General features: G+C 34.1%; 3 protein-coding genes across 4 annotated transcripts; all 3 read left to right on the top strand.

Moving 5' to 3' along the window:
* The first annotated feature begins 2,487 nt into the window (after positions 1-2,487).
* LOC116294607 (bcl-2-like protein 1) lies at positions 2,488-5,453 on the top strand. The gene is made up of 2 exons (XM_031702238.2): positions 2,488-3,260; positions 4,177-5,453. Exons 1-2 carry the CDS (start codon positions 2,835-2,837, stop codon positions 4,288-4,290), a joined length of 540 nt encoding a protein of 179 aa, XP_031558098.1. The 5' UTR covers positions 2,488-2,834; the 3' UTR covers positions 4,291-5,453.
* Positions 4,870-9,358, top strand: LOC148914190 (uncharacterized). Its single transcript, XM_089025615.1, has 2 exons — positions 4,870-5,004; positions 5,978-9,358. Exon 2 carries the CDS (start codon positions 6,110-6,112, stop codon positions 6,803-6,805), a length of 696 nt encoding a protein of 231 aa, XP_088881741.1. The 5' UTR covers positions 4,870-5,004; positions 5,978-6,109; the 3' UTR covers positions 6,806-9,358.
* Positions 9,359-10,924: 1,566 nt separating this feature from the next.
* LOC116294621 (uncharacterized) lies at positions 10,925-20,629 on the top strand. 2 transcript variants are annotated; one of them, XM_031702260.2, is made up of 23 exons: positions 10,925-11,007; positions 12,471-12,578; positions 12,776-12,853; positions 12,955-13,065; positions 13,205-13,331; positions 13,477-13,611; positions 13,745-13,781; positions 14,438-14,526; positions 14,638-14,691; positions 14,838-14,917; positions 14,985-15,184; positions 15,308-15,575; positions 15,954-16,010; positions 16,087-16,146; positions 16,233-16,282; positions 16,368-16,548; positions 16,727-16,933; positions 17,525-17,768; positions 17,841-18,253; positions 18,672-18,756; positions 19,138-19,221; positions 19,618-19,676; positions 19,994-20,629. In XM_031702260.2, the coding sequence occupies exons 2-23, from the start codon at positions 12,516-12,518 to the stop codon at positions 20,297-20,299; spliced, it is 2,988 nt and encodes a 995-aa protein (XP_031558120.1). In that variant the 5' UTR covers positions 10,925-11,007; positions 12,471-12,515; the 3' UTR covers positions 20,300-20,629. The 2 variants fall into 2 exon arrangements, with proteins under 2 accessions (XP_031558120.1, XP_031558119.1); XM_031702259.2 differs by having other exon boundaries at positions 16,694-16,933.
* Positions 20,630-22,015: the final 1,386 nt, after the last annotated feature.

Below are 22,015 nucleotides of genomic sequence, written 5' to 3'. Positions count from 1 at the left end.
GAGAGGACCATTTAAAACTATTATGTAAAGAAAATGAAAGTACTTCGTGTTTTTTAGCAGATCCGAGTTATTTTTCAAATGTGATTGAATTGAATATTTGACTTAACCGTTTAAATGCGATCATGCGATTAAAAAAATCAGTTAATGTGCGTTTCTCGATCATATAAAATATGAACGTTTTCCCTTTTTTCACATTTCAAGATACATTCTTGCAGCAAAAGAAACTTCTGGAGATAATGATGTAATGTTGCGTTTGATGTGACACTAATCTAATTACATAACATGCAGTGCGACCAGGGCACGTGTCTGTCGCGTGGCACTTTGTACATCAGATAGGACGCATGAAGGCAATTGTTCAAATTCAAAATTCTTTAAAACTTATTTGTTTGTAATTTTAATAGTAGTGGGAAAGGGTATTAATACAAATCGGATAATTAGCCAGTTTAATTACTTGACCTTGGAAAATTTAAAAACCTACGAAAATGAAAAAAAATTTCCCTGAATAGAAAGTGCGTACGTGAGTTGAATTTCTAACCTGAAAAGTTTGTTCTGCCAAAACAGAAACAAGTTAAGTAAATTAATGTTTATTATTATATTTGCTGATTTGCAATTGTATAGGATCATCAGTTTGACGTTTTGCCAGCTGAATCAGGAAGGTCAGGGTCTCGTTACCAGGGTGAAAAAAATTAATAGGAAACAGGAGAATGTAAAACGCATTTTAGTGGAGAACGGTTGCCGCCATAACCCCTCCTCTTGGATCAAAGTACGTAATTATAATTAGCATAAATAAACAAATAAGCGAACAAAACGTTTAATAACTCAACTCATAAATACAGCATTAAGTTGCGCTCTTATGGGATATTTTATTAACAAATTTTACTTAAATAATCCCATTTTTCTAGGAGCTTGGAATAAGCTGTCTTTGGCTTTTACTTATGAAGTATTTACAAAGCTTCGTAATATATATAGCTCTAAAGGGTATCAAAAATGCAGAAGTATTTACAAGATAGCTTTGCTTCAATTAGATTGACATGGAATATGATTTACACGTGGCAAAATAACAAGCATAAAACTGCTTGAAAATGTATATTGATTCCAAGGAATCAAAATTGTTTTTAGCATCTTTGTTTTCGATAGATGAAGGTGGAATTATGAGAGGGCTTGCTCTACAGGAATGAGGACTTGCCAGGACTCATGATCATTCCCACAGCAAGCTTGATACAAACGAAAATCCGCGAATCAAAAGAAAATATTCATGTTTAAAGGACTGAGTTTTGATGATTCTTGGCTTATGAAGTTTTCAACTAGATGGGTCGCTGTAAACATAGGATCCAAGTGAAGCGATGATCGGTCGTTCGCCGATTGCTTCTCATGATCAGCAAAATGGTGGAGCTTTGGAATAATCTTGTCAACGGTAGCAGCTTCGATGATAAGGATATCTGGACCTTATCCTGTAGGGCTATGACGAACAAATGCCCTCATATTTAAATCATCTCCTATAGCTCTCAAAATTAAACCTACTTCACGTGGACCCAGATCGTTGTTATTGTTTGAGCTGACAAGATCAACTATATTTTGGTGCGTCATTTGAGTAGCACTATTTATTCGGTTGACAATCTCAGTTCCTTGTACAACTTCCACTCCATGGATTTCATCCCTGGCATTGTCTCTTGGTATAATGTTCCTAGTCCTTTGCCTTTCTCTCTCGGCAAAGACTCGTAAACCATCCATTTGGTTAGATGAAATTATGTTTCGAAGGTGATGATACACGAGTTGCTCTAAAATGGGCCTGCCTTGATTCGTTCAGGTGATATAAATATATCTTCAAATTCCAGAAAACTGCGCTTAAACTTTTACATGGAAAGTTAAAACAATATTTGTTGTTAAATATTACTTTCTGTTACCCTCAATGTTCTATTTCGTCGAGGAGAGAGGAAAATCCAATTTCCTTTAGCTCTTGTAGAAAATCAACAACACGGGCAACTCAGTCTGCGCCTTGGTCTCGAAAAAACAGTGAGCATATTTGGTATCCGATGAAAAGGTCGTAGAAAGCTATGATAGAAGATGCTGGTGATGTTTTCTCCTTGTGGATGACAAATTATATTTACTTCGTTAATTCAAACTCGCCTCTTCTGCCGCGCAATGTTTGTTTCTATTTTGCTCGAACGAAATTTTCCTCAGAAAAATGCGTTCTCTAAATATAGAAGTACGTCATGTTATTTCCACGAATCAGAGATTAGTATTCGAGACTTGATTGGACTTGCACTGACTCATCGATGAACAACACTACGCATGCGTGAGCAGCAGGCGAGTTACGTCATAAGAAACAAGCTTTTATAAGACAGTTAAATGCTTGATATTATTACATGAAATTTTCATGAAAATACGATTTAAATTTTAAAATTTTAAAAAGACATTGGGCTATTCATTAGTGCAAGGAGGCAAGCAGAAAATAGAAATTAGGCATAAAAGTCAAATATTAAATACTTATTTACACTTTTGAACCAATCAGAGAGCGTCATTTCAATGTCATGAATATTAATAATTGGCTTTCTCGCTCGCCTCCGTTAAGCTTGCAACAACTGTGTGTGGGAAAAGCTCTTCCTTGCCATCAACAGCTTCTCTTTCCTTTCGAATCTAACGTTGAGCATGCAGCGATGTTTATTTTGTGTTGTACTTCATTTGTGATTTATTTTAATGTCTGACCACGTTATTTTCATAAACAAATCGTCGAAAAATGGCCGTGTGAACTAAAGTGAGCTGACTAGAAGTGAAATACTGAGTGGTCTTTGAACAAAAATATTTTCAAATATTCACTAAAAATCAAGAAACCCATGGAACTCAATTCAGACGATCCAAGGACATGCTATCCAGAGGTTGTAAAACAATCAGAACTGCTAGCAAAGGATATTATTGCTTATAGACTTGGTAAGAACCATAAACCACCTAACACCGTTGCGGAAACTTTGAGAAAATTGGCAGATAAGATCGAGGAGCAATACCCGGCACTGTTAAATCACTTATGCCACAAACTAAACTTTTCTAGAAGCACGGCTTACACTACGTTTGTTGAAATCGCCGGAGAAGTCTTCGCCGATGGAGTAAACTGGGGAAGAATAGTTGTACTTTATGCATTTGGTGGAAGACTTGCTGTTTACTGTGAACAACATAACATGAAAGACTTGGTTGATCTAGTGACCGACTGGATTGCTAAGTACGTTGCTGGATTAAGTGAATGGATTTACAATGATGGTGGATGGGTAAGAATTCATTATTACACAATTTACACTTCTTTACGACTTGTTTTTATAAAATTCGTGCGTTACAAATTCCGATTATAACTCTGAAATGTACAATGTTGGCAAAAACTAAGTAGGAGGAAAATGTCAAAAAATCTTTAGAATTTCAGTTATTTGAATAAATAATGAATTTGAAGGAAGAACACTTTCAGTTTCTAGTTGGTATAGACTTCCTCTCTAAAACTAGTCAAATGATTTATTTTTAAAAGAGATGGTTTACCCACCTACCTCAAATGACATGAAAACAAACAAAATAGTTTAATTTCTTAAATTTGATTAAAAATGGGCAATTTATTCTTGATTCCTTAATTTTTCTGCAAATTATGAATTTCTAAAATTTTCTAAAAGTTTTGGTCACTGTTTCCTTGCATTGATTTTTTCTTTTCTTTTCTCTAAATATGACAGATATAAAAGTTTTGTTTTTCAATATACAATATATTGTTATTGCCTTAATTAAGTTTAATCCTGTCAGGATCCTTAAGAATCATGTTTGGCAAGCATTTTATCACTAATAACTGAGTTTAGTTTTACTTTGCATGTCTAAGATCAAAAATATTACTACAATATGGTAATAATTGAATAATTGGTGTTCTTGTATGTTTAATGCAAACATGCAATAATATATCTATTGGCCACTGCTGTTTGATTGGTCAAAACATTTACAAGTACTAACCTCAGTAATAATACGCCCTGTTGCTATCAAATGTAATTGTCATGGCAACTAAATAAATCAGCAATTATTTCATGTGAATCAGCAATTTCGACAGCACATTGTAAAATAGTCTCTTAGGAAAGCAGCTGCATGTTTCCACTGGTTATTGACTTTTAAGTAATGATATTATCACAATTATTATTATCCTATTCTCTTTTTTTATAGGAGGGCCTAAACAAGCAATTCAGAGATAAAACAAATGATAGTTCTTGGTGGAAAGGTGTATTTATTACAACATTAGGCATTGGAACCTTGGCTGCTTTAGTATACACAAGATAAGCTTTGTTTTTAATTGGACTCACACTAGTACCACAAGCATAAGCATCAGACAAAATTGCAGCTGCAACCACAACAAAGATATGCCAATTTGCTTGTGTTTCTAGTGTCAATAGTGTCAACTAGCTTTCAGAGTCAATACCTAAAATGTTACCCTTTAAACACTCTATCCATAAAATATTATGGCTATTAAAAATTTATAGTATTAAAAATATGGTTCTTTACATAGAAATTGATAGATATGTGATAATTTTTGTCCTTCGAGTCCTAACCTTGCCTTGATATTACAAGTATAACTTTTTAATATTTGACTCTGAAACTTGTATTTAAAGTTTTAAATCATGATAATATTACAGGAGGCATACATTAGCTAAATTGTATTTTACTGTCAATATTATTTTCACTTTTTTTTTTCCGCAGCCATAGGCTTTATGCAATTAAAAATCTTTTATTTAAATATGTATTGGTAATTTAATAGATTTAAGATAGTCAGGGACAATTAATATAGGAAAGTATTTATGTAAAGAAATGTTTATTATGAGATGTACCTTGCACTGACAGATTGCATGATTATTAATCATGTTTGATTATCTGATGGGAAATGACCATGCCACTAGTTAGTGTGAGGTACTCATTGATACAAATCATCCATTTCATCATTAAAGTGTTTAGTACAGGGCTCCAAATAATGGCTGGTCAAGGAAAAGATTTGACCGGGTAAGTTCAAATTCTGGCTGGACATTTGTCCGGTTATTGGCCTTATTTGTAGCCCTTCAGTAGCTAGAAATATTCTATGTCTAAGCCATGTTACATTGCATTTCTTTTGCATCTACCAACACTCTTCAATATACATCCATAAATTACAATAACCACTTCTTGCATTAAAAGTATACAATATGCAATTGAAATTAAGGATGGATGACCTATCGGCTTATAATTATTATGATGTATCTTGCAAATATGACATACATTCAGACATAATATAGAAGTATCAAAAAAATGACTTCCAAATGTTCTGATATTTTATGATTATCATAATAATATAAACTGTCAGGACAGGTTTTTGTTCGTCAATTTTGTTATAAAAATATGGTAAATAAGGTATCCAAAGTGGTTGAAAATGGGTTTATGTATTTGGTCATAAAATTAAAACATTTTAAAGGTAAGGATATAATAATAATTTGTTTACAATGCCTACTTCAAAAAATTTTAAGGTATTTAAAGTAGTTGGATCTGACAATTGAGGAAAATTTCATTCTTTTGCCAATTATGTTTGACCAAAGAAACCTGGATAACTATCATAAACCATTCTTAAATTCATGTTACAAAAACCGTTTTTTGAATAGGCACAGATGTACTAGTAAATAAATTCTTTTGAAAGTTACAGTATTCCTACCAAAAAGTTACCACAAAAATGTACAGCATATGGAAAAAATAATATTACTGAAGCCATTTCAATGATTGGTTTAAAAAATATGATTATATAAGATTAAAATGACAATAGATTGGTCTTCCAAACGAAATCAGGTTCCTAATGGTTATATAATAATAAGGACTTTATTAACATCTTAAGCTTATAGACGGGTACAAGTACTCTACTAATAGGGGAGACCTAAATTGAGTTAATGACTTGTATGATGATATGTGTCATGAATGTTTAGCCCATCCTTTTTTGTGGTCTCATTTGCAGCTAATGTTAAGCTAGCCATCTAGTCTCAAGATAGACGTTGGGGATGTAACAGCTCTACAGTCGGACCTTGCTTCTTTAGAAGACTGGGCGGCGGATTGGCAAGTCAAGTTTAACCCTAAAAAGTGTGAAGCCATGAGGATAACTCATAAGGGTGATAAGAATAGAACACAATATCACATATCCGACACAGCATTAAAGAACGTACATGACTACAAAGACCTTGGAGTTATAATGTCGAGCGATCTAAGTTGGTCCAAACATGTAGAAGCAATTGTACATAAAGCAAATAAAGTCCTTGGTTTAGTTAAACGTACCACGGGTAGTAGAAATAAGGAAATCTTTTCCATACTCTATAAATCACTGGTCCGTCCCATTCTGGAATATGCATGCCCAGTTTGGGCACCACACCTAGTAAAGGATATCCATGCAATTGAATCTATACAACGAAGAGCGTCACGCATCGCACTTGGTCAAAAACGACAAGAGATGGCATATGAAGACAGATGTAAGATACTCAAATGGAACTCTTTGCAACTTAGAAGGGAATTCCTCTCTCTAGTTGAGTGCTATAAGATTGTACACAAGATGAACGGTCTAGATTTCAGTGACTATTTTGAACTTTGTAAAAGTACGAAAACGAGAGCTAATCACCAATTTAAAATACAGACCAAATCTGCTAGAGTAAATTGTTACAAATATTCTTTTTTTGTGCGAATAATCAAATCTTGGAATGATCTTCCTAATAACGTAGTAAATCATACAGATGAACCCAACGTAAATAAATTTAAAACAAGACTTAAGAAACACATGAACATTTTTCGAAGTTAGTATTGTACATATATATATATATATATATATTATTAGTTCTTAAAATTATTTATTTATTTTAAATTAGGGGACTTATATAGGGCTAACCTCAATGTCTTCCTTTTCAAAATATGTAATCTGCATTTTTTTGAATAAAGTATTATTAATCACTATTACTATTTTAGATTGATATATGAGCTGGAATATGATATATGAAATTCAGACTTAACCTTCTCTTCTTTTAGAGTTCAGATTGTCTTATGCTTATTATGATTGTTGCGCTTCTTGCGAAACATACAAAATATATGGGCCAGGTTGTACAAAGGCTGAATAGCGCTATCTGGCAGATAAATCCTTATCCAGTGGATAAATAGATGCTGTTATCCAATAAATTTACCACTGGATAAGATTTATCCATTGCATAGCAATATCCAGGCTTCGTACAACCAGGCCCTGAAGTATCACATCTAGATATTCTAAATATGTCATGATCAATCACAATTTATATTTTAGCATCAAATATAAATATATATTTTAGGTAAGGTAATATATGTATATATATTAATTAATTAATATTTAGAATACTTCACACACAAACTTTATATTATACATGCATTGAATTTCTTAATTCCTTTTCATTCACTCATAATTGGTTATAATTGTAATTGGTTATAGTTGTAATTAATTATTAGATATTGAAATTAAGTTAATGATAATAATGATGATAATAATAACAATAATAATTATTATTATTAAATTGAAAAAAATTCTAATAGGTTTTTAACATGAGAATTCATAGCCATTGTATAAATCATGGAGTGCTTACTAGATAAATGTGTGGTTTACGAGATAAATAGCCGAGGTTAAACTACTTGGTGTAGATGAGTAAAAATGCAGCAAGGCCCCCTAACCATAGGTACAAGATTAACGAAGGCTGGACCTCTAAAAGTATAATATAAAGGATAAGGATATCATGGTTCTACTGATCAGCCCTACTAATCTTATACCTAATGAGCCATTCCAGGGTTGAGGGAAAAACTGGGTTGAGTTGGCATTGTAATGCAATGAGATCATTTTAAGGCATGAGCTAGATACCGTCTTGAAAATATGACCCCTACAATGAGTCTCACAATAAACTGCAATGCCAACTCAATACAGTTTTTTCCTCAACCTTAAAATAGCTACATTGAAGATAGAACAGTGAGAGATTATGTCATCTCATGACTCATTGAAATTCAGAATAAGCAGTGATCGAGGCCAAAGTTAGTGATGTCCTTAGACTTTTAACTAACTTAAAACTATAACTATATATCCATTTCTTTTACTTTCTGTATTGAAAGGCCAGGGATAAACCCAAAAAGGCTGTTTGGTGCTGGAGATATGCCAGCCAGGGACATACATGAAAGCTAGTCATGAAAGCATATTGGTATTTTGATAGAAGTATAAACCTTTGAGTTAGGTAATGTACATTTTTTATTGGGAGGAGGACTGGGGGCTTCAAAGGGGAGGGTCATCTTTAAAAATAAGGGTCAAACCTTGTTATTTTGACGAAAGCTAGTTCCTTGTTGACCTAATAGCAGGATCATGATTTTCTTACAGCAAAAGTGGAATTAAACTAAACAAACCTTTAAAAAGTTTACAGCTGTGAATCCCCCAGCTCTCCCCCTCCCCATAAAGAATGTACCTTCCCTTGTGATGATCAATAAGTATTTATCATCCATTTGAATAAATATATAATATATTGTTAGTTTGTCCATTAATTGACACCTTGTAATTACTTATAAGTGCAAGAAAAAGAGCTGTGCTCTTATTAATGTTAAGTTATTAATGTTAATCATATTACTAGTATATACTATTATTTTGTATAAATGTTTTAAGTATTTTTTCAGTGCATTTGTAGACAAGCCAGTAACCTTTTATTATTATTATTATTATTATTAGTATTATTATAGTATTATTATTTTCAGTAAAAATAGCAAAAGTGGTTTAATGTTAGCTGTCATGTCAATATTGAATGATCGATATTGATATATTACTCAAGTACCTCGTGTCAATTCCATAACAATTTCAAAATCATGAAACTAGTATTATCTGTAGTCTGACTATTATATCTACTACTAATTTACATTGAGGCAAATATTATTAGGAACTGGTCATTATTACTTGCCTTGAAAAGGAGGGGGTTCTGTATTTACAAGAGCAACCAATCCTGCAAAAGAGCATTATCTTACTCCTTGAACAACATATTGATACTTGTAAATTTTAGCTGTTCTCCCTCCTCCATTAATTTTCAATACTCCATGTGATTCCTCCTAAATTCTTCAAGCCCCTCTTCCCTTTAAGACAATAATCACTGGTTCCTAAGTTCTTATGGATGGTGTGCGACCACATGACAGTTCACTCTCTCGTAAGCGACCACGCACACCCCAGGGCCAGGTAGGAGAAAGTGGTCGCTTATATATGGGAGATGGTCGCATACGAGAGAGTTAAAACAGGAAGCCTAAACCATTTATAATTTGTAGCTCACGTGTTACAACTACTGTATTAACGATTAAACTGTTTTAGTAAACTGTGCTATATGTTTACAGACGTTCTATAATTGCCAATACTAGCTTCGTCAGATTTTAATACCCGATGACTCTTGTTCTTAAATTTTTTATTGTTAAAGGATCTGTTATTGACTGGCTCTTGGGTGGTCGCTTACGGGAGAGGAGAAATAATGAAAAATTCCAAAATTTTAAAAGTTCGTTGCGGTTGCTTACGAGAGTGGTCGCTTATGAGAGAGTTTTTTTACAGAGTTTATATGGGGAACAAAACGGGAAATTAATAAAATAGTCGCTTACGGGATGGTCGCTTACGAGAGTGGTCATTCAAAGAGAGTCGAATGTAGGATATAATGAGAAATGCTTTGTTATCGTAAACCAACATGGCTGCACAAGATGCACCTCGAGAAATACAAGCTTATTCTAGATTACCTCTGTTTTTCTGAGTCTGGTTGAAACTTAATATTCAAAAAAATATCCATGATACTTTGACCTTATTAAATACAATGGTCAATAAAACATATTTGTTAACATTACTTGTTAATGATTGCATTACTTATTGTCATGTACGATGTAAATTTACAGGGCTCAATCTTTCTTCTGGTACTGGACACATTTTAAATAATTCAATAGCTACAACAAAAGACCCCAAGTAATAATATATAAAAGAATGAAGTTAACAATTAATGATACATGCACAACACTGAGGTTTATGTACATGCAGTCAAGGACCTTACAGACCCCTTGCTGTGACAACAAGGCAGCTCAACCTTTCTTCATAATTAACCCTCTATTTTCATTCCCCATGTATTAAAGTGAGTTGAAACTCTTTAAAAGTTAGTGAGAACGAGTTTCAAGTGGGGAGGGATTAGTAGGAAGATATTCCTTCAAGGCTAGAAAATAATTATTAGGACATGAGAAAATCTTTCAGAAATCCTTAAGAATAAAAGTTACCTTTGCAGATGCACACATCCTCGCTTGCTTGCTTGCTTGCTTGCTTGATTGATTGACTGATTGTGATCCCCAGGGGGAGGGGGGGGGGGTTATATGGATTATATGGGGATGATCTGCTGAACAGGGTATGGTTTTTCAAGCTTCTTGTCATAAACAGGGTATGCAATTTCACTCAAGTTCCAAGTTCTTCCTGAGTTTTCTGTCATATTCAGGGATTCTACTTTCGTATTGAACAAAACTGATTATTTTGGTCGTCAAAAAAACAATATGCAAGCTGACATGATAATTGAAGCAGAAACTCAGTGCAATAAATAATTTATTTTATTATATCTTTTGTCATAAACAGGGTCCACAAAAGCCAATAAGTGTTTGTAAGCCGAGTTAAGATTCATGATAGTTATGATTCATCAGGGTCCACAAATTTGAGTCTTTTTTGTCATAAACAGGGTATCCCCTTTCAGAATCCCAGCGGAACACCCCTACCCAAATTCTGGCGGAGTACCCCCCAGGTTGTGATCTCACTTTTTCAGTCAGCCTGGGTTTTTAACAAATTATGGGTTACCTTTAATTTTCTATATTTGTGTAGTCATGGGTACAAGCACCCAGTTTCCCGCGTCTAGCGCGCCAACCGCTGGCACGTGACCGCATATTCGTTCAACGCATGTATTGTGCTCACATGCATTGGTGTAGCATTACTTGGTTTTTCGACTTTCTGCCTAAATATACGTAAGTATTACTTATTTTTCGCTGCTTTTGACATCGTGGAGTAAAAGAGTATTTCTTTTAGCAACGATTCTCGATGTTTATAACATGATTGGTTCAACGGAAGCGAAAATTTTGGTCCTCTTTTGGAAGACATCGCAGTTCTGTAAAAGGTCAAGGACACCGATAAAAATTACTATTAAAACGACAAATTTCCTTCTGAGGTGGATGTAGACAAAATCATTGGAGATTGTGTATATATTGGTAACTTATTGTTTTGTTTATTTGATGGTACTGGCAGCCATGATATCTGTTTGCCTGTGATAACGTAGAGAGACTATATATCACCATGATACAGACCTTCTCTTTCAACATTATTTTGGCAAATACAGCTTCCTTTACACTTTGTACGATTAAGATGTAATTGGTCAAGTCTGGAAAAGCCTTCAAATATTCTCTTTTAGTCTAGAAGGATAAATCGACTGGTTGAAACGCTACTATACTATTGATATCGAAGGGAAAGTGGTTTTCTTCACTGCTTATGTCAATGTGTCGTGGTTGCCATTTCCGTTCTGTGACTCATCGACTCAAGATTCTGTGCTTCTCAGTTTTGTGTTTTCTGTCTTAATCAGCCATGCTTGTTGTATATTTTTGGATTTAAGTTTTCCTGTGGTCTATATTATTTGCTAACATAGTAAAATTTAAAGTAGCGAATAATAGATTTGAAAAATCGTACAGCGATTGTATTAGACTACTTTGCCATGAGGTGACATTTGAATGTGTGAATATTAAAAAAAAAAAAATATTGAAATTTATTTGATTGTCATGTTTAAATTCACTTTCTAATGGCTATTTTCCTCCATAATTTTATAGAAAGTATTTAAAGTTTGCATTTGATATTTTTCCTTTTTATATGTACGGTTTAGCACATACTGTAAAGGTATCTTATCCATCCTTTTTACATTCGTTTCCTTTGTTTATTTGGTGGGCATTATATTCTACTCTCTATATTAGTATAAAAACGCGATGTTTATGACTGGTATTTGCATGCATGCATGTGCATTCTTAAATTTATCTTTATTAACACCAGTTTAATTAAAACCACTTTCTTTTGTTTTTATTTGTGTTTATTGACAATTATAATTTGAAAAGTTAAAATTATAAATTGAACTTAATAATGAGCTAAAAATGCATAGATAATATGCAATACTATTGTTTATAAATAAGCAACTTTATAGCTTACTATTGCTATGATTTATAGTTGTGGTATTGTATATTTGTACTGCATTGTAATTTACAAGGAAACATATATGCTGTAAGCTCTTCTTGTTGTACATTCTCCATGTTTGAACATTGTTACATGATTAACAAGCTATGTGGTGGTATTCTAACCAAAGCTTTAGGCTTTGTGATAAATTATATGCCTAAAGCATGCAATGAGAAAACTTTCTCTTATACAAACTGAATTATAATTTTTCTTTTTTTAGGATCATTGTATATAGTTTGTAATATAGACTGTTAAGATAGTTACGATGAAAGGAGGGACGACACAAACACAACAAACTTCACAGACAGACACATCCAACATCAAAAAGGTTTGAATCATTCTTGTTACCTGAGTCTAATATGTATACTCTAAATGGAAGGCCTTGTTACCAACTATTAGGTCACTAGGTCTTATGATGTATTCATGAAATATAGAAGATATTAATCTCATGTTTTGTGTTATCTGAAATATTCACTGTATTTAAAGTCTTTTGAACATTATATAATGTATTTGTCTTTAAAACAGCCTACTGCAGAACAGATACGGTATGCACAACTACTGAATAATGAAGATTTGAAAGTAGTACAAGACCAGATCAAACAGGTATGCCATTGATATTAATTTGTTTTGATTAATTGCTATCATATATAAAATGATGGTATGTGCTATTTTACTAAATATATTAACATGGTTCTTACTTGTAGGTAGCAGATTTTACAGGGAGATCCTCTGATGAGGTTTCAGTAGCTTTGCATGACTGCAACTATGACACAGAACAAGCCATCAACACATTACTTGAAGGCAGTGCAGACAAGGTAGAATTCTTGCTTTTATATGCACACCTCACAGGATTACATATTTTGATGCTGGATTCCAAATGATCAATGTCAAAACCCTGGAAATGATAAAACATTTTACTATATTGTCTAAGCATAAACTATTTGTTGTCAACAGAATGAATGGATAACTTCAAGTAGTCGCAAAAAGAAACATCAGGTTACTGGACAAGGTGTTGATAACATCATCAGTTCTGGACAGCCAACAAGAGAGGGACAGAGACAATCCAGAGGGGGAAGGGGAGGTGTGTAATGTTCATCTTAAAGTTCTTTAATTGAACAGTAAAGTTGATAGAAATGACTGGATATTAAAGATATCAAAAGCACTTCACCAAAACATTCTAGATTATATCATCAAAAAAGTAAAAAAGTAGCCATTTTTGTTTAAAGGGAGAAACAGAACATCTGAGAAAAACTGGGAGTTGGACCAAAAGGATAATGATGAAAATAAACCCCCAGAAAGTGGACGAGGAAGAGGGATTCGTGATGACAGATCTGCAGATCGAAAACCATCTGGAGGAAGAGGTAGTTATGATATACAGTTATAGAATATTATGATTGTTTCCCATTTATACAAATCAGCATACAAATGTGACAATGTAACAGCATTAACTAAATATATTCAGCAAAAATTGTAAATTGCTATTTGTTGTTGTAGGAGGACTATCAAGACGAGGAAGAGGAGGAAGCAGAGGGTAATTATTTAATACGATACATTTTATTAATTCATCCCAATTGGGTTTTTAGAATTAATTTACAAAAATTTTTTAATGTATACGACATGGAAAAATTTCATCATTTAAAATGTATATAGTTTGTTAGTAATAATAAATAATATCGTATTAAAATGTGTTTCAAAAGCTTATTTCTCAAGATATTTGAGAAAATGGATCCCAATTTGTGACATCATTTTGTTTACACATATTCTAGATTCGGTATAAATTGTAATTTATATAAAATAACAACAAAAGGCATATTCTATTCAGTTTCATTTGATAGCTTACGTAGTACTCTTCAAATGTTGGGAAACTGAAAAGTGTACTACCTGAAATTAAGATTCTACATTCAAACATATTTCATGTATTTTCAACTAAATCTGGAGACTTGTAAACAAAATGACATCACAATTTGTGCTAAATTTTCTTGAATTTCTAGAGAATGCATTTTTTAAACAAATAAATTACACATTTTTAACATTAAAATTTTTTGTTTCGTATGCACTTTAAACCCACCCTAAAACCATGTAATATCTTCGCTATGGGACCTAATTAGACTGTGTTACAAGATACGATAAATGTTTGGATGATTAGCTTGCTAATAGTTATGATCATGACTTTACACCTTACTCTAGACGTTCATCATCAAGAGGAAGGGGAGGAAAAATAGGGAGGAATGGTATTTCATCTACTCAGCCAATGAATAATGGACCTACAGAAAATGGTTAGTTCACTGTTTTTGTGTTTTTTGTTTTGTTTTTGTTTTTGTTTTTGTTTTCTGATAACAACAAACTTTATTTAACATGAAAACAATAACTTATTTTTTGTATTCCAGGCACAGAAATGTGGGACATTCCTGATCCAAATGATGATAAAAACAAAACTGAATGTAAGTTGAAAATGTTTTACCCTTTTAAAAGAACATTCTGATTATTATTAAATAGTTGTATTTGCATTTAGATTACATCAAGTGGCTTTTCATCTTCTTTTCTCCATAAACATCTGGTATATTCTAATATAATGTTTTCATTTTAGCCTGGGAAGATTCTGCAAAACCTTCAGACAACTGGGGTACAGAGGATTATATACACCTCCCTTCTGCTACCGTCAAAGAGGTACAGTAATATGCTGCTTTTTTGGGTGAAGTATGTTTACCAACTAACACGGTTATGTTTCCTACAGCCAGTTGCTCCTGTTAGTATGTCTTCACTGTTCAGCTCATCAGTGCAGCAGTCCAATAATTGGAGCAATAATGATGCTAAAGAGGTGTCATCTTGGGGTAACAGTGATTCAGACTCTGCTACTGTTACAGGCAATAATGGTCCATTAGTGAGAACCACAAGAGAACAGTCTACAGAGAACACACCCTTTGCACCTGAAAGGTATGATAAAAACTGTGATTAATTATCTTTGACTTGTAAGTCTTTTTTTCTTCTGAGATAATGACTTTATTGTATTTAACCATATGATGTTTCATTAATTGTTTTACAATTTGCAACCTGTAGTGTGGATATGGCAATAATCCATTCCAAAATTGCTCAGAGTCCATCAAGAACAAGTGAACAGTCCCAGAGTAATACCGATATGCCTATGATTCGTATTCCATTACCTGCTGTCAACCACAATCATCTCGGACCAATTAGTAAGCTGTTGGATAATGTATCTGCTGCTAGCCTGCCCCAACAACCTATGTCATCTGTATCACATGTGACTTCAGCCCAGCCACAAAGACAGTCTAAACAGAACAGAACAAGGAAGTCACAAAAGTCTCAGGTACTACACTCCATAAAATGATAATTATACAGTAAGGGATGGGACTGTTTTGTACCAATGACCTCCAATAAAACTGAGTAATGGTTCAAAGTACTTCTCTATGACAAAACATACATGTATTTAATGTAGAGCATCTTGTGTGAAATACAACAAATGTGACACCCTCTTTTTATTGCAGTTTTTAAATGTCCATTACATTATATGGGTGTTCATGCAAAGTTTCAAAACAAAATTATTGGCAAAATTTCTTTTAATTGATATCAAATTACCTTAACCTGAAAAGAATAGCATGCAGTCCAAATTGAGTAATAATAGTGAGCAGATCTGTTGTATGTATGGACTTATTATAAGATATTTATACTTTCTGTTTGGCTATAGATTCCTCAGAAGCCAGTGGAAATGCCAGATTCTATGATGGATGAGCTTGATGTCCAGGTAAGAATGTTTCTTTTTTACCTCTATACCAGTATTTTACTTCAAACAAATCTTTAATCATAAAACTTTGTTTCAGTTTGGCAATCTTGAATTTGGTGGAGATTTTGGTGGAAGCCCAGGAAAAGGACAGTCCAAGGTGAGTTAAACAAATTTACTTAAGAACTTAACATCGTAGCAGGTCGTTGTTATGCTAATTTGTTATTATCATCTCCGATTCCACAGGAAAGTGCAGTCACTTTTAGCAGTGAGGAGCATCTTGTCTCAAAGCAAAAGTAAGACCTTGTAGTAATAGTAAAATAGTTGTATAACTAAAATTTAATTTAAGACATTAAGATGAAACTGTAATCTCTTCTTCAGTGATTTGCAAGTGAGCAGACCCATTGAAGCGGAAAGCATTTCAAACCTGCCATCCACATTGTCAAGAAGTGTTCCAATCACAATTGCCTCAACTACATCTGCCACTTCAAGTCTAACCAGCTTGGAAGACAGTTCCCCCAGACATTACCAGCATGCATCACCACGGGAACGTAAATCACAAGTAAGTCCTTAATGGTGTTGCAAATCATTTCTTGCTTTTAAAAATAATTATTGGATTGTTGACTTAATGTTTGCCTTGTATACTTACGTTGATGATAACGTTGGTACACTGTATTTTGAAATTTTTTCATCTCAATTCATTAAAGATGAAAGCTGAGCAAATTGCATTTCTTAAACAGCCAAGGGATTTATCAGAAGATACTCTTCCAGCACAAGTACCCGACAGGTCTAGAACACCTCCAGCTGTTTCAGCCAGTAATGATAATTCTTCTCTTGGTGCAGTAACACGCAGCCTACCCATCTCATCAGCTACTTTACAGTCTCAACTTGTTTCAAGTCTTCCTAAGGAATCTGCTTTGGATTCAAGAGTGTACCAAGTCAATCAAGTAATAATAGTACTTACAGTCCAAACAGCTTACAGCTATTTTCATAAACATGCAAATTTGGTTTTCTGCTGCCATCAATGAAACCTTATCAGTCAGTAACTTTCATATTTTTGACTGGCAGCAGCGAGAAAGCAAATTTCATCGTGCAACTCAGAGCACCAGGGGCGCATGTTTATGAAAATAGCTGTAAGCATGCTACCTAGAATAGCCTCAATTGATGATTTCATTATTTGAATATGGAGTTAATTATTCACTTTGGGTTTTCATTAATAAATTTGAAGTCTCCAAACTTCACAATAATCATGAGTAAAACTCTAAGTGGTCAACTATTGAACTTCATAGTGGCCTTTCTGGGGAGTTTTTCCACTTTCAAATGACATATTCAATGAATGGAATAAACACACAAGAAGATAATTCATCTTTAAGTTTGAATCCTTATTTGTATAATGGAACATCAGATTATATGATTAAGTTAATATTTGAATACTAGAATCATGAATGGATTCTAGGGTGTATGCTTTGAATGTATTTCTTAGATGTTATTGACACCTTACTTGTTTTCGTAATGAATGTTTGTTTTTCTTTGTGAAGCATGTTTCTAGCCAGCCCTTGTCAAGTAAGGATAAGTTATCATCAAGTAATCTTGCTCATCATAGCACCCTAGGAGGGTCAACAATGGTAACATCATCTCAGAGAAGTGAGAGCAGTAGTTCACACACCATACAACCACCCCCTGGAGTTGGAGTACCGCACAGTACCACACAACAAGCTACATCTTCTTTGGGTCTGTCTACTGCTACAGTATCTAGCTCTAATAGACCTGCACAGCATTCTGGTATGTTAAAAAACACTGTCCATTGTGCGAGCATCAAGTACTGGTATTTATCATTGTTATATGTCTTCATAGGTAAGCCATCTTTACCCCCTGGTGTTCTTCCAATGAGTACACTGTATGGGATTCAACAGCCAGGCATGATGCCTGCTTATTCTATGCCTTTTAACTATGAGGAATTACAGCGACAAATGCAGATGGCTGCTTACTATGACATGATGCAGGCACAAGCTCCTTTACAAGGTAGAGATAACCTTCAAGGGACATATCAAGCTGATCAGCAGAAATTTGGTCGCAGTGATGCATCTTCCCCTGTGCAGACAACAATGAATCAAGCTAATCAAGGACAGCATCACCTACAGCAACAGCAACAAGCATATCTGAATACTGGTACTATGCCACCTTATGGATATGGTGGTCTTGCTTTTTATCCTGGTGGGGTTATGCCTGGTGGATTCCCAACATACTCTGGTCCTCAAATGTATCAGGTAATTTTAAAAAAATTATGTCATTAATTATTAGCTCAAGCCTATGCCACTTGACCAAATAGGAATATGGATAAAAAACACTGAAGAGGTTAAATATTTGTTCTGAAGAAATGTTTCTGCTACTAATGACATAATAGTTGCAAGCAACAACCCATTAAATGTACATCTCTTTGGGTTTGATCAAAGACAAACAAAGTAGTTATGATTAGTAGGTCACAATTTTGAAAATATTAAGGCATTAAAACTTTTTGTTCAACACCATCCACTCACTCTCCAGTGAAGAGTCTGAGTTGGTTGACAACATTATTTAAATTGAACAGACTTTACGTATCACATTCAATGACATAGCTGTGTCAATGATGTTAAAACCATAGATTTGCCTCTATTTTTATTTATTTATTTATTTGTCCTTTCACAGCAAATGGCTCCCAAAACTCATGGTAATGTATCACAGTACCAGCCTGCATATGGTAGTCAACATGGCAATCATCATTACTCTTCAGGTGTGTGTCTGCCTACCATGCATCTTCCTGGTATTTGCCAGTATTACTGTATAATATCATAATTAAGGGGGGTTTAGCATATTTGGTTACTAGGTTACCACCATTGCTATGTGGATTCTATATCATATGTTTTTGGACTGTGTTTAGTATTCTTTCAATTGTTCAAATATTGTTAAGCCTTTTTGACAAGATTTTTCTTGTTCAATGGTGTAATCACGACGTCATACAATCATGTCATTTACCTCAAACCAATTTATGACTTTTAATTATTTCCCCATAATTTCTTACTTTTCTATTTTGGAAGTTTTGTGAACTGGTAAATTTTCCACCACAATGGTCTTGTTAAATATGTTATTCACGTAAATGTCTTTGTCAATTCAGGTTATGATGATCTAAATGTTGGACATGACTTTGGTAAATCTCCCTATCATTCTGTCTCTCAGACTCAAAGTAAATCAACCTCAGGTAAAGTGTTAATTACAATTTTAAATGGTATGGCTATTGCAATCAACTCACGCTGTACAGTACAGTCTTGATAAGTGGTTGGAGAAATTTTTGTAAATGCTAAGTAAGGTGATGGCAAGTGGTCAGTAAGTCGTTTGTAAGGTCTTGGTACATGGTTGGTAAGGTGTTAGTAAGTGGTTGGTAATGAAACAGTAAGTGGAAGGTAACTGATTGGAAAGGTGTTGGTAATATTGATCTGTGAGGTATTGGTTATTGATCTGTAAGGTCTTGGTAAACATTGCTAACATAGCAGTAAGGTATCATTAAGATGCATACCTATGACAGTGTTACTAACAGTGTAACAGCAATTTTTACACAAGTGAAAACCCTTATTTCAATAAACATGTTTTCTTTTAGTTGTTAGTACTTCAACGGACCTTGGAGGAGGATCATCATACAAGACACAAATTGGGAAGGTATGAACCAAAAAACTATATGGTGTAGTTATGTCTTCATTGAAGAACATAAAAAACTTGTATATGCTTTGTGCAGTTATAAAGCATCATTATTAGGAGAGGCATGTGTAACAGAGTGCTTCTCAACACTTCATGAGTGTTCTGCCAATCCCCAAGTGAAAGTTTTTTATTTCTTTATAATGCTTATCACAAAAAAGATGTCTTGGATAGGAATGATGCAACTAAAAGTGTGCATGCATGCTGTGTGCTCCCATGAACCACCAAACTAATTAGAATACAAGATTTCTAACTGTTCTTTAATGTCTTATATTCAACAGTATGGCGAAAGCAAAGGGTTTTTAGGAGGTACTCCACCACCAGCTCTAAACCTATCAGTACAAGGACAGCACAGTCATCTTGGTAACTTCCCAGGACACACCACCCCATTTATGTCTATGTTACCCACCCAACAACAACACCCACATTCATTATTTCATCACCACCCAGTACCTCACCAGGATGTTGGACAGACTGGCATGTCACAAAGAGGACAGCAAAGTCAACTCTCCAAACAATCCCAAAATAAGGGTGGACATCAGGGTTCTTATCCAGGGCCGTTCTGGTCTAATGCTAACAAGTCTTAACAAACTCCATGGCATGGAGTCTCCACAGAGTGATTGTATAGGCACCTAGGAGTGTGTTACAAGTAGTATTAAAGAGAAAGGCAACAGATATGATAATGCTTATGATAGTATACAACAAGCCCTTTCATGTGTTTTTGTCTTCCTTCCCTTGGGTTTCAATCAAAAAAATATATTGCTTTATGAGTTCAGGATGTAAATGATGTCAAAGTGTACAGACTATGCCTTGTGACAGCATGTAAATGTTTTGCTATTGTAATTTAATATTTCAGTCTTTAGCTTATAGAAATCAAGTTTTACACCATATCCTTTCAATAAATGAAGAATGATTTACTTGTGGTTATATTGTTTTTGTTTTCGTACATTACCTACTCATAATTCTGGGTGAAGTACTACTCTGTATAAGCAGATATTTTCAATGTGTTTACAACATTCATGAGAATGAATACATCCAATGAACCAAAATATGGACTATCTATTTACACAGTATTTACATAGTATTGAGTAAGATCTTTTTTCATGCATGGCAATGTCTGTATGACTGCTCTTCTTGCTGTTTTTCATTCTTTGAATTGCCATTCTTGACGACACATTGGACATAATTGTTGATGTAGTTGAGAATTGAGCCATTTTAAGATGCAGTGCATATGGAACACATGGGAACACTTACCCCACACTATGAGAAGATAAAATTATGTTAACAAACTGTTATCTTGCATGGACCTTTCTGTAGTTTAAAGGAAGATGGGTGCAGAGAAGTGTGGGGCTGAATGTTCAGACATGAGGTGTTTGGTCATAAGGTTCTGTTATTTTATTTATTTTTGTTTTGTATATAGGGCTAACTTCAAGGTCCACCTTTTCAAACATTGTCATGTATTATTTAAATAAAGTATTATTTTAAGATAGGCCATGAGAAGTTTGGACAGAAGGTGTTCAGATTAAAAGGTCCTGTCCCAGTCTAGCCATCATGTTCCATGTAGCGCCCATCTAAACATCAACAAGGCAAATAGAACATCCGTACTATGTTATGTAACGTTGTAATGTTGCATCGCCAAATAGGTCGTAGTGTGCTTTTTGTTAATCGTTGAACAAGGTGTACTAGTTATTATGTAATAGTTGTATGAATACAAAGAATTGCCCTATTTCACTATAACGTCACATCAAAACAATCTATTGTTTAAACGCAAAGGATCATGGTCGTCGGAGGGGGTCAAATCAACGTAAAGTCACCGAAAATTATTCTAAAACCTGTATCAATCCACGAAAAGAAGTAGAATAGCCACAAACGCTCAGAATAATTTTTAGTACATATTAGAACATTATATCTGAAAACCAGGCCATTTTAGATTAAACTGTTTCGCTAGGAGCAAATTTTATTGAGTTTTCTATTGGATTTGGTGATTCCACATAAACAAGCTGTGATGTCATAGTGAAATAGGGCAATTTTTAGAGTCATATGTATATATAGTGTCCGGCCCTCAGTCATTTTTAGTGTCATCAAGCAACACTCACTCCAGTAGTATAGGGAATGGGGGTTCCAGCGCAATCTCAACACGGGCAAGACCCGTGTCAAAAATCCACCTACGGAAACAACCCACTCCAAGTGTGGTTGGGGGCAACAGCGCAAATATGTTAGTCTATATATGGAGTGCGAAGATTGTAAGAGAACTTTTAAGAAAGAAGCGGATTTGAAAAAGCATTTGAAAATGAAGACGAAGT

The sequence above is a fragment of the Actinia tenebrosa genome, unplaced genomic scaffold (assembly GCF_029948245.1).
Source record: "Actinia tenebrosa isolate PJP-AT-01 unplaced genomic scaffold, QUT_ActTen_1.0 PGA_scaffold0__85_contigs__length_37466705, whole genome shotgun sequence".
NCBI classification, from domain to species: domain Eukaryota; kingdom Metazoa; phylum Cnidaria; class Anthozoa; order Actiniaria; family Actiniidae; genus Actinia; species Actinia tenebrosa.
Note: the sequence above shows the minus strand (reverse complement) of the source record. Positions and strands in the feature narration are given on the sequence as shown.